Source organism: Gobius niger (genome assembly GCF_951799975.1).
Source record: "Gobius niger genome assembly, chromosome: 1".
Classification (NCBI taxonomy): domain Eukaryota; kingdom Metazoa; phylum Chordata; class Actinopteri; order Gobiiformes; family Gobiidae; genus Gobius; species Gobius niger.
Window position 1 is genome coordinate 45,631,889 of NC_136852.1, and position 13,241 is coordinate 45,645,129.

Below are 13,241 nucleotides of genomic sequence, written 5' to 3' on the forward strand. Positions count from 1 at the left end.
GATAAAGTCAAGAATAAAAAAAAATTAACTTTTGCACACTTTTAAGTTGCCATTTGTTTTGGTTTTGGCAGATTTTTCCAAAAGATGTGAGATTTAAGACCTCAGTAGCTCGATATTGCGTCACCTATAGTGCAATACTGTGCAGCCCTATAATTGATATGCACAGTAACTTTGGTTAGTTTGGCTAAATGGTTTGATGACTCTTTGAGAAACTATACCATCTCAATCTCAGACCATTTTGCTAAGCAGTCAGGAAGTCTAGCACTGGGAGAACATGCAAACTCAAGACCGAAAGTTCAACACTAAAGTAAAAAGATTATGATTTCATTTATTGTGCTGTTTTTTTTACCAACAATTTTTCTTCATATGCTCTCCCTTTTCAATGAAATGTACCTTCCAATTGAGCCAAACTCGAATGGTTTAATGAGTAATATTTCTGTTTTGTAGCGGAGAGAAGCTCAGAACAGGCTTTGAGAAATCCTGGGGCTGTCTCATTAAAACACTGGACCGATAGTGCGGGTCTCGGGGGAGGTCTTTGCACTCGCCCCAAAGACAGATTTTTCTTTCGCATTTGTCGTTTGAGAAGAAGTGGTGGAAACGAGAAAGCACCCAAATCCCCGGGCGCCGTCACTCTTCATTAGCCGCCGGCCGCTTTAGCCTTAGCCGGTCAGCCGCCACGCAGAAAAGAAAAGGGAAGGGGAGGGACGGGAGGCTAACGTGCTAACTGATTATTTTAACCCTCGCGCGGTAGACACAACACCGCGTTGCCCCGTGGACCCTCCGACTCCCCCCCTTCGCAGACCCGAGGGCATGTGTGCACAGCTTGTTCACAAAGGCGGTCTGTTACTGTTAAGAATGACCTGAAGGAAGCGGGGTCTAAGTCGACTGTTTGAGTCTTGACTTTCAACCTATAGAGGAAAACGTTATACAAGTGTTGAAAGAACTAAGAATGTGTTCAACCAATCTTTCGTTATTATGGCTTCCTCATTCAAAGATCTGAAAGTGGGCAAAGAGTATCAAACCAAAATCGAGGGTTAAAACCATACTCTTGGTTCAAACAAAGTCGATTTTGCATGAAATTTCTCTTCAGGCAAATGTAAATTTACGAAAACAAAGTGCTCCACAACTTCTATTTCCTGCTTCGCTGATTTTGAGGAAACTCTTTCACCACAGATCCACCTCAGATTGCGCATTATCTCCGCTCACATGATAGAACGGAGACTTGTTATCAAATCCTGCTCCTGAACCAAACCTCTAAAATTACTCAGCACTTTCCTTCCGAACTCCTGGAAAATGTAAGAGCTGTCATTAGCATGCAGACAGAGGGTGCGTTGAGGGCATGTCGTATTCTGCGTGGCCCCAAGAGCCCCTGGCACCCACCACCCCTGCCCTCCTGCCCCCGCAGCTCCAGAGCCCAGAGGAGCCCAGAGGGGACCAGGGGCAGAGGCAGGGGCAGAATGGGGGCCCAGTCTGAAGGAGGACGGGGGTTGAATACAGACGAAACAGCCACAAAAGCCCCTCAGGGTGGTGCAAATTCTCTCTCAATCTCCTCTGTGCGACTGATGCCGATCACTGACGTACACAAGCTGACTGACTGGTTAGCTGAGTCTTTTCCCCGATTCATGAAACAGCAACTGTAGACTTTGCAAGAATAGCACTGTATTGTAGTGGGGTGAGGGTTAGGGTAGATTTACCCTTTTGTATAAATCAGGCAGGACAATGAATGAAACTGGGAGATGTGGGAATGGTGAGGAAACATGAAATAGCAAGTTCAATCTGCAGAGTGTTCTAGTTCAACCAAGCCACAGTCGGTCACCAAACACTTCTTAAAGCCCCGCTCACAAAACAAGCCTCAGTAAGCTATATCGTTGCATCCTGAAGCTGGGATCTGCGATATTCTTCTAGGCCAAGTCGTACCACAATAACCGCGAGATGGACTGAGGAACCCCTACTTTCTAAGTCTTTATTTCATTTGTAGGATGAGACTTACAGATTGCAGAATTAGAAAGTAAAGCAACAAATATGTCAAATAAGGTTGTACCTTCACAGCCCCTGTTAAAGTGCCTGTCTCACCGGCCTGGAGACTAGTTAGAGATGTCTCTGAGACGTCCCCTGGAGAAAAGGCTGAGTCTCCAGGTAGCATCGGTGAAAACTAACAGCATGGACTGCATGGAGTCTTGAAACAGTCTCCATGTGGTGCCGCGAATACTATTTGTTGTCCTCAACTTGTGAGATGTTTCTGTGACGTCCCTGCAATGTCTCCGAGACTGTCTCTTCCAACAGGTATCCGGACAGGTCTCGGAGACATTGCAAGGATGTCACAGAAATGTCCCACAGGTTGAGGACAACAAATAGTGTTTGCAACGTTGTCACAACTGCTTGAAACCTAGTAGAGACCTCGCGGAGACCGTGTTTGTTTTCCCCGAGACTACCTGGAGACTTGCCTTATCTCCAGGGGACGTCTCTGAAAAATGGGCCGGTAAGAGAGACCCTTTGTATGCGGACTGTTTCCCCAACATCTCTGCATCTTTCCTCCGGTGAGATGGGCCCTTTAGCTCACAAGCCCCACACCTTCCCTAACTTACACACAAAGCATTTACCAAAGCACCCCACCCTACATTTTCTGCATCGTTGAACATGTAGTGCTTGTCTAAAGTGAGCAAAAATGACTAACCAGATCCACATAATTGATTGGACTAAATCACTGTGAGCATGTGAGGTATGCAGAGCTCAGTCCACATTTAGGTTTCACTGTTTCCAGCCTCCGTTCGCCCTGTAATCTCACTCTAATGACTGTGATTGTCGCGGGGCGTCCGCTGCGGCGCACCTGTACCTCTTCCCTTAAACAACATGCTGACAACCTGGTTTATGGCACAGTCACAGCACACCAGGCGCCTCTGCTACTGTTGGACTCAGACCAACAAGCAGGCTGAAGCTGGATCAGTGTAGATGGGCTCCAAACAAATGTCAAAATCACAAAAGAGAAACACGTAGTTCACAGAAGATTAGCTAAAGGGAAAGTGGCAGAAGAGAAACCGATAGAAAACCCCAAAGTCGAGACAAAGTATGAAGACTGAAGAACAGAGAAAGCCCAGAGATGACAGAAAGCCCGACTACGGCAGTGACTCTACTGAAGCAGAGGAAGCTCGCGGCGCTGACGACGTGGATACCTGTGATGGTGTCTGCGTACACGGGCTCTAACACCGCCCCCTTGTGGAGGCCGTACAGAGTGGCTCTGTACCAGGTGGTGGGGTTGAGGCCTGCCACATTGAGGCTGCGAGCGTCAGCGGGCAGAGTGTGGTTCTGCCACTCCGCACCTGCCTCAGCGTCGCTCACCTCCACCAGGAAACCCTCAAACGCCCCGTCCTCTGCCCACCAGGACAGCACGAAACTGTCCCAGGACACATCGCTAACCGTCACGTTGGTGATGACGGGCTTCTCCTCCTCTGGAACCACACAACATGGATTTAGAGCTCAGTTTGATCCCTCTTTCTTCGTCCATGGAGAACTCCTCAAGAACCTAGAAGGGACTGTGCGGAACTGATGCAGTTTCATTAAAAACACATTGCACTTTTAAACAAAATTACTTTTCTGGAAAATGTTACTGGAATTTGTGACTTTTCCTCAGCAATATGTAACAATGGTTTATGTCACTGTGACATTTTGAGTTTTATTTCACTGCTGTCCATCCTTTTGTCTACTGAATACATGAGTCAGAGAGTACCATGGAAATGACTGTCGACCAGATCAGTCACAAAACTCAATGTATCAGATGTTGGGATCCAAATTGTCTCAGAAAAGCCTTGTCAAATCACTTTCGAACCAACTTTAAAAAGCTTATGTTGGTTACCGTATATTACAATCCCCAAGTCACTTGACAAGTGAGAAAACTTTTCTTCAAAAACAAATAATAAGAAAAACAAATAGGACACAGACAGATAAGTCCTCCTGGACAACTTCCGCTGAAAAAGAGGTCAGAGCCGCTTCTTTCATTCCAGCTTCAATCATCTCATTCTGCTGTCAAAGGAAAACCCAGAAGGCCGTCACTTTGTCTGGATGGAAATATTCTCGTATTTCCACTACAAAGACCGCATTGAACAAACAGCCTCATTACGAGCTCTGCCTCTGCTCTCGGCTCCATATTATCATATAAGAGTGGTCCTATAGCGGCGCAGACATAAGTGTAGACCTACAGAGACATGCTGATGCAGCGTGTGCACATTAATGACTGTAAATGAGCCATTAACATTGAAGGTGCGGCGCAGCCCCGCCACAAAGACAGGAGTGCGTCGTCCACTTCAAAACATGTGGGGAGGCCATGCAGAGCCGCGCAGCCACGGTAATGAGTCTATTCTGTGTGCAGGCATTCACAGGAGCAAAGAGCCGGCGAGGAGCAGGTAAACATCAAGGCTCCATTATCTGCTTTCCGCGAAGCCAGCGGCCAATGTTCAAGAGACAACGGGACGAGATGGAGCCTCGGATCGGAGCGCTTTATCACAGCTGCCAAGGATGAACTGGTCCTCAGCCACAGACCGAGGTCACAGCTTCCACTTTCAACTCTGTCTAACTCTAAAACTGCAGCTGAAAAGAAAAAAAAAAACAGGAAACACAGCGGAAAGATGGATCCACCAGTCGGTTCTCATTCCCAAGGCTTAAATATAGTTATCTGAACAGAGGCCCGGGCTGTCCGCAAGTCATCTGTTATTTGTCAGTTATGGGGGATTTGCAAGACGAACTGTTTCGAGTGTTTGGAAGAGTCGTTTATTATTATTCTGCGCTTTAGTTTGTCCCTTATTTGATCATTTTTCGGAGTAAATTCCCTGCAATCACCGGACTTATTGACAATGGAACATGACAAGTAAGTATCACTGATTTATTGATGTCAAATTCCACAACTACCAGATTTCTATACTTGAATTGCCAAATATGAGGTGAATCCGCCTTGCTATACTTAATATTCCAGGAATGAGACCGGATCCAGCGAAGACCTAAATACTTGTTTCCTCATGCAGTTTGAAGAGATGTGCAATGTCTGACAGAACAAATGTTCCCCCGAGATATCACCATTCTGATATCTACCATTTGCTGTCCACACATTGACATCTCTATATCTATAAAACAGGCTCTACACAGAAATCCCTCAGCTCGACCCAGTGCGGATGATTGGCCGTACATGCTGGCAGCCAATGACCCCTCTGCTCCCTGTTCCTTATCTAAGCAGATCGAACTGGACTACATCTGAGGCAGAACCATCCCAGCAGGTCTCATTAGTTTCGCTCGGGGCTGTCATGGTCTCTCTGATAATTGCGGCAGAAGCCACGTAAGCGTGCATTTATGTGGCTTCTAGGGCAACACTTCCCTGCCCTGTGAGGCGGGTTTCATGTGTGTTACGCGGCACACACCAGATCCAGATAGTTCTACTTTACAGTTAGATAGGTAGCATTGCTTATCTCGACAGTTTAGATATGTGTGATTACCTTTCACCCTGATTTTTGCCACATCTTTCTATTTAGTTAACTTGGTTTTATTTGGGACATTTTATAAAAGATAAACGCATTGATTTTTTTTCTCCATTGATTTGTTGTTGATGTTCTCTGGTTTCTTTATTAAGTCGAAAGTGGCCTTTGGAGTGAAAACATGAACTTTGTTGTCAAAACCTGCACACATTTTGCTTCTCTGTGCTGAGAAAAGTGTGAGAGCCGTTTTGATGAATGAGCTCAGTTGGTAGTTTAACTATATTGTTTAATATATCAAAATGCAAAATCCTGCAAAAGTAGAAGTGTTTTGTTTACATGATGTTTATGCTTTTAAAGGCACACTGCGTAACATTTTGGAGTCTACTGTTGCCAATACAAACATGCTCCTAATGAGCAGCTCGACACTGAAAGGTCTAACAATTATTTTGGTAATCGATTAATCTTCAGATTATTTCTAGGATTAATTCATTAATCTTTGAAAGGTGTACGACAATTACATTTTTTCCGAACCTTTTACTTTGGCGCCACTTGAGGACATGTTGATGGAGTAAACGTAAAGTGAAAGTTTAAATAATAGATGTTGATTAATTGATTTGTTACATCAGTCCAACAGTGGGTAATCAAAGAATGGATGTGGACCATAACCTATTTAAATCTCATATTTGGCTGCCTTTAGTCCTCATCTCCATGGAGACGAGCTGGAGTCGTCCCCACTGAGTTACAGTCAGGTCTGTCACAGCCAACACATTTGCTTGTTTGTATTTTTTAACATTTGGGTAAAATGGTACGCGGTGTGGCTTTACGTTTGCACACAACAGCTCCAGCGCAGGCTGATGTACATAGATGTGGCTTCCATTCTTCACTTCTACAGCCTCTTCAACCACCACCAATCACACGAGGAAGTGAACAGTAATGAGGAATGAACCATTAACTTCTGGTTAGGGGTGGAACTCACAGTCCAGAGGTTTTCCTGAGAGCAGGCTTGGCTCTATATTATATCATATATTATAATATTGTAAATATCTGTAAACTGAACTGAAGCTTCCAATCAGTAGCATTGCCTTAAATTCCAAATGATTTCACAAATCAATGCATGTTGGCTTTGACCCATGTTTGGTCACTCTAGTTGAACCCCTTCCTCCCTCTCTCTCCCCTCCCTTGGGCCTGTCCCGCTCGCCCACTGTTGCGCCCCTGCCGTGTCTGGAGATGATAAGGCGTTTTGAGGATTGTCCGTGCCGAGGATTAGCCGGCTGCTTATACCCCGGAACAATGTTTGAACAGGCTCTCAGCATGTGGCCTTTTATCGGACGCAGCCAGAGTTCATCGTGGTCACATCGCACAAAGACGGGAGCGGCTCGGGGCTCACGACGACAATTATCACATGAATGAACGATGTAAAACACCCCCGCCCGTTTCCCAATCTCACACTCACTGACATAATCTATCTGTGCATTTTGGACGCGTGTAGAGGGCTATACCCGCGCAGGGACGCACATAATTACGCTAAAATCATTTGAAAGTACAGTGTTGTGGCTGTCCAGTTAATAACATGTATATTCTCAAACTGTGGCACCGGCATTTTCAGGCTCTTCAACAATATGTGAATGAGATATATTTAGTTTGAATTTAGGTCTATTTTAGCCCCAGATTTAGCCTTTGTCCTGGTGGGAAGGTTGTCAGACAAAACTGCCAATCCCGGACATACAAGATTTTATAAAGAATAAGCCTATAATTAACATGTTTTACATAGAAATCTGGCTACCCTCCTTCTCTCAAAATGACACACAAATTCGTAGGTATAGTGTGGAAAAAGATTTATAATATTTAGCAGTTTGAGAGTCATTGAGCTGTGGTGATCAAAATATTTTCTTGTGGTAGTTACTTCATTCGATCTACATTGTAACCATAACATTTTGGAAAAGAAACACCGACCATGTGCGCCGTTGTGTGTAGAGATGTACCGATCTGATACTGGTAACGGATATTGAAAATACTGAAAAAAATATTATATTGGGTATCGGCTACAGTAATTCACCAACTAAACCTCAGTGAATATGGGCATGCTCTATGTCATTTTGAAGCTCAGAGGAATCATAATCCCTGAGACATGCACATGTATGCTATGTATGCTAAAGCTAGCAACAGTATGCTAAAGCTAGTAACAGTATGCTAAAGCTAGTAACTGTATGCTAAAGCAAGCAGCAGTATGCTAATGTTAACATCAATTAATCAAAGCTGGGACGGAAGCTTGAAATACCTTAAGAAACTTAATAAAACAAAATTGACTGCTACAGCGGCCAAGTGTTTGTATTGCAGTTTATGAAATTCTGTTAATGAATACCTAATATAACACATTTGTTATAAGTTACATTGATCAGATCACTTTATGTGAGTTATTAATGTAACCTAATAGCCTTTCATATACCTGAGGATATTTAGAGTAGAAAAGTAATTCTTGTTTAACGTTTTTCTATTAGTTTATTATAGATCATTTCACTCACAGCAGCCACTTTTATAAAGTCTCTTGGTATCGGTTTATATCGGAAGATACTCAAATCCCCAGTATCGGTATTGGTTGGATGCAAAAAAGCTGGAACGGTGCATCTCTAGTTGTGTGTCTAAATATAGCGCATTTTCCTCCAGTGCGAATGAGGAAGTCTGAGGCTGAATTAGCACAGTGTTAGCATTAAGGATGGAACCTGGTTCTACCAGTAGCTGAAACATGTGATTCTGCGAGCGTCACACGACATCATTCAGAAATGTTTCAGTGCAGAGGAGCCGATAAGGGTGTCCTTCGCCCTTTGTTCATAAAAATAAAGCAAGGGAGAGAGATGGGTAAGAAAATCACTAACAACCTGTTTAGGTGCTCGATGCATCTCCTCCTCTGTGCGTCATCATCAATACAGTTGAATTAGTCAAATAAACGTTTTAGAGAAACAAGTGTCTCTTGCCCCCCTGAAAAAAAACATTTGAGCCTTAAACCTTTTTAATTAAAAAACAAAATCACAATAGCTTTTTTAAATGCATTGTATTATAGGAGTCTGCTAATAATTGGGCTAATAAATTGGCCTCAAAAGCAGAGAGATTTTCTTCAACTACCTGTGACATTCACAGTTCAGGTAATTGAGCTTAAAAAAAGATCAAATACAATGACAAACTTTCTTTCAAATTACCGATTAGTTGAGTAGTCGACCTCCATTTGACCTGTGCGTTTTGAGCCAAGAGATTTTTTGACTGTCTATAGATCGAAGCTCCATTTCAGCCCAGACGGCTCAAATAACCAGAAACCTGATTCAATCTCTGCTACCAGCGTTTTACACTGTCCCTGTGTCAAATGCAACTCACCCCTGAGATTGGTGGTAGTCGCAGAGGCTGCGCATGGAAACATATTGGCAGCCACGGTTCGATCCATCTACCCCAGGGCATCTGTGGCCTGGAACTATAGCTCACCACAACCTGCTGTGAGCGTGTGAATGAATAAAGCGGCTAATTGTAAAGTAATCTAACATGTCTAGTTACCTTATCCACTCTTGTGTTGTTGTTTTTTCAGTGAAATATCCATCTAATGCCCTTTTCTGAAAGTGGCATATCGACTTCTGGCCATAACCATTAAGCACATTAAATGGTTGCACAAGAAAGATTTACTGTTATATGTCAGCAGACTGTGGCGTCCTGCTGTCCACAAACGCCTCATTTGTCATTTTCTCTTTGGGGTTTAGAAAAATAAAATGGAAAACATACCCACCGCTTTCAATGAGGCTTAAGGGGAAAGTGTAGAGTAAAGACAGAGACTTACATTTAGCATCAAACAATGGGTTTGATTCATCAGCTCGGTTTGGCAGAGGAGGATTTAAAAAAAAAAAGAAGCTATAGTGAACGTTTCACTTCCTCTAGAGTACAAAGTGTATGGAAACAGCCCTCAGAGAAATCTTTGTCTCACACCGGAGAGCTCTGTCGGAGCGTTCGGAAAGATTTTAACGCTGAATGAAACAAAATACGGTCTCATGATGTGAGTAGGACACTGTTGTATTCTTCTAGACTGCATTTAGTCAAATTAATGAACAGTTACCTTTGGCCAATGGTTTCTAAAATTCCAAAAGCAAAAATTCTAATTATCAATTATTTCTAGGGATTCCAGCACACTCTCTGACAATGAAAGGCCTTATACCTGATAGTTTTGTTTAACAGCAATAAAAGAGTGAGAGTGTAATGTTTAAACTGCTGTATTATTCATAATGCTAACAACAACGAGCCGGCAAGTTCACAATCGATAAAAACATGCCGCAGACAATGAAGTTGGACAAAGCATCGGATACAAGGCCTTTTATTGTCTATTTATCTTTATTTTCTCTTCTCTGAACTGCACTTTTGAGACCGTGCCGATCAAACTGTCATATAATTGTGTATCGGAGCGCTCACTTCCACCACTGACCTGTGGGAGCGGAGATGGTGGCCGGGGCGCTGGTGCGCCTGCCTCTCTCTGCGGTGATCTTGATGGTGTAGAGCATTCCTGGGGTGAGACTCTTGAAGGTGTGCTCCTCGGTGCCGGACGGGACCGAGGCTTCGTCCTTCTGCCCGTCTGCGGATACGTAGACCAGTCGGTACGTGTCCAGCTTGGCCACGGGCCGCTTCCACTGCAGGGTCATGGAGGTCTCCGTCACATCCATCACAGCCAGGTCCTTAGGGGCGTCCAGAGCTGCGGGAGATCAGAAGAAGTTTAATACGCTCACACTGGCTACAAAACAGAGTCTGTTTACAACCCACGGGTTTGTTACAACCAAAATGTTGCTTTCATAACACGACCATTAATAAGAAGCAAATTATTGGTCTTGGTACTGCTGCTATGCTATACTATTCTTATACTTTATACTCTACAAGGTAAAGCATGGGATACCTGACTTTTTGTTATTGTAGAGTAAATTTATTTTTGGCATCACAGAGTGTGTTGTAAACGCAACAAAAAAACAGAGCTTGTGGTCTTGTCTTCACCCAAATGTTTATTGAGCGTTGGAAGACTGACGTAGAATCTAGATTAGTGCAATTTATTTTGGGCGTGGTCCGCCCTTGCTTCACTTTTCCACTGCTCATAGCTGTACACAGGCATTTGCTTCAACGATTCTGGTGTGCAGGGGGGATTGTGACAGCTGGAAATGAGTTTAGGCCAAAACTAATTCATAGTTTAATTCATAGTTTCAAAGTAAATAGTGTTTCTTTTAAAGAAATGTCGATGCATTAAAATAAATTCCAAACTTTTGACGGGTGTGTTTCACATACTTTCTACTTTGTTTCTAGACAAAATATAAAGTATGTGTATTTCTGCTTTTCCAACCAATTTACCATACTAATGGATACATGGAAAAGGTACGAGACCCAAATTAGCATCACTTTTGTTTGTCAACACAACATTAAGGCAAATATTAGGTGGTAGTATATGTGGAATATACTGTGGTTAATATACTGTGGAATATACTCAGGTAATGCTGCGTTCCATTTGTCCTAGGAGGTCGGTACTCGGAACTAAGAAAGTCCTTTTTCCCGAGTTTCAGTTCCAGTTGTGAAGTTGGAAATTTTAATGACAGTAAAAGAATAATTTCAGCCGCAATGCTGGTAAAAATCCAGCACAACATGGTCCTAACTTGTTTTATAAACCCGAGCAGTGTGGTTGTATTTACGATCTCATAAGTAATGTTACAATGAGAGAGCGCAGTTGGCATTAGCGGGTCGTTAGCAACATTAGCATCGCAGAGCAAACAGTCCACTTTATGATATATCTGGTTATGGCTAATGTAACCCAGTTCAATGCTCAAAAAGACCACTGGATCTAAAATATATTTCAGTAAAGATTTCTTTGCAGTGTCCCACCTGTGACTGCGTTGGTGGTGGCCGGCTGACTCTCCCGTTCGTCCTTCACAGCGGTCACTCCCATGCCGTACTCAGTGCCCGGCCTCAGCCCTAAACATCACAAACACACATTTTAACGGGGAATTAAACCCAATGTCACGTATCGTTTGCATAAATCCACTCGAGTGTCTCCCGGAAACGGCCGCCACCAGCTGTTTCTGTGATCACAAAAATGCTCCGATGCCCCGCAACGGCCTCCCCGACTAATTGTGTTTCATGGAGAGGTATTTGCATTAGTGTCAGGGGGCAGGGGGGGTTCTGGAGCAGAGACGTGTGATCATAGTGTCAGCGTTATCACATATGGTCTTGGGAAGATGACAGAAACACAAAGAACAGAACACTGACGGCAACACAAATCAACTCCAAAGAATTACAAATAGATATGTTTTCTAAAATACTGCTGCTCCTACTTCTTAATATTTCCTTTCGATCTTCCAGGTTGTGGGAACCATTTACTCCCGTGACTACCCAGCGCAGGGTAATTGAAATCCCAGGCCGGGGCTGTCCCGCAGAGCATGTCTGTCCTATTTGCATTGATGGCTCTTAAGGGCCCTTGTCGCGGGACCGAAACATGACTCGCTACCATCCAGACTTCTCAATTATAGTCCCTCCGTTGGCCCGAATACCCCCCATTTGAATGCCTTTATGAAGACCCACGCAGAGGTCGTCACACGCGCGGCGCTAACAGCATGAAATTGCGGCTAATGCGCGGGAAACTCATTATCAATAAAACCGCGAGCGTGAAGCCTATTACTGGTAATAACGGTGTGAAACAGGCGCTGAGGTGTGAGGAGAGGAAGGGGGAGAGAGATGGAAACGTGGCTTTGTTTCCACGGGATGACGACAACCAGATCAAGCGTTTAATCAAAGACCCTGGTCAATACTTAATAATATTCCATCATTTGACCTGTTCTGCGCTGAATGTGTGTTCTTCACTGCGCCATTGAGTTGCTTGCATGCCATTGGCTAAAAGTGAAAGCTTGGTGTGTAAAAATCCTCAAAAACATGTCCAATTCATTACTCCTTACTGTGTTTTCTTTACGTAGACATTACACATTTTAAAAGCCAAACGTACCAACACTGTGATGGCATCATAAGGACATTTTGAAGCTCTACTCGTGCATGATATGTTCACTTTAAGTTGCAACTCAGAAGAACCTTTACCACCCAAACAATGACCTTAGGCGGTGGCGGGAAGAGGAGATAATTTGCACAACAAACAACGGTAGAAGGTTGAGAATTTGACAGCTAATTTCCCATGCGGATCAATAAAGTCTGTTTTTCTTTTTCATTAAACCGCTTGTGAAGTTAGAGTTTGTGGATGACTGAAGCTGATCACAGCAAGTCTGAGCCTTATGCCCAATGAACAATTTCTTTTGTCAGAAGACTTTTCGATGCCACATTGAAAGACTTGGGAATCGTGCGATGTTTCAAAGACAGAATTGTAGCAGACAAAAGTTTATCGCAGCGACATTCTGGTCCCAGACGGCGCTGAAGAGGCACCAAGAGCCCCCCCTCACCTGAAGCACGGTGGAGGCGTCACAGGAGGCGCTACAGGAAACAAGGAAGCGACAAACAAGGAGGTATCCGGGCAAGACTCGCAGCTAAGCCTAACATTATTTTTCTGACTAATCTTCGTTCACTGGAGATTAGAATAAAACAGATTATATTTGTCTTCTTCGCTCTTCCCAGAAAATGGTGAAAGACTGTAGTGGAGCGGAGGGAGCTGTTCAGAAGAAGAGGAAGTGGAGGAGTTGACCAGTGTGGGACACTCTGGTCTGAAACAGGGTCGACCCAGGAGATGGTGCAACGTTTTAGAGCAGCACTGAAGGCAGCCAGCTGGGTTTCCTTCATATACTCCAG

At 43.8% G+C, this 13,241-nt stretch overlaps 1 protein-coding gene across 3 annotated transcripts in view; it reads right to left on the reverse strand.

Annotated features, from left to right (window-relative positions):
• The window catches only part of tncb (tenascin Cb), a 77,597-nt gene that overhangs the window by 18,435 nt on the left and 45,921 nt on the right, over window positions 1-13,241 (reverse strand). For 2 of the 3 annotated variants that reach the window (XM_079566804.1, XM_079566803.1), the window contains exons 9-11: window positions 11,340-11,429; window positions 9,910-10,173; window positions 3,171-3,446 (exon numbers count right to left, since the gene is read on the reverse strand). In XM_079566804.1, coding sequence (XP_079422930.1) covers window positions 3,171-3,446; window positions 9,910-10,173; window positions 11,340-11,429 — 630 coding nt within the window. The remainder of the gene's footprint in view (window positions 1-3,170; window positions 3,447-9,909; window positions 10,174-11,339; window positions 11,430-13,241) is intronic. The other variant, XM_079566805.1, reaches the window with a different exon arrangement.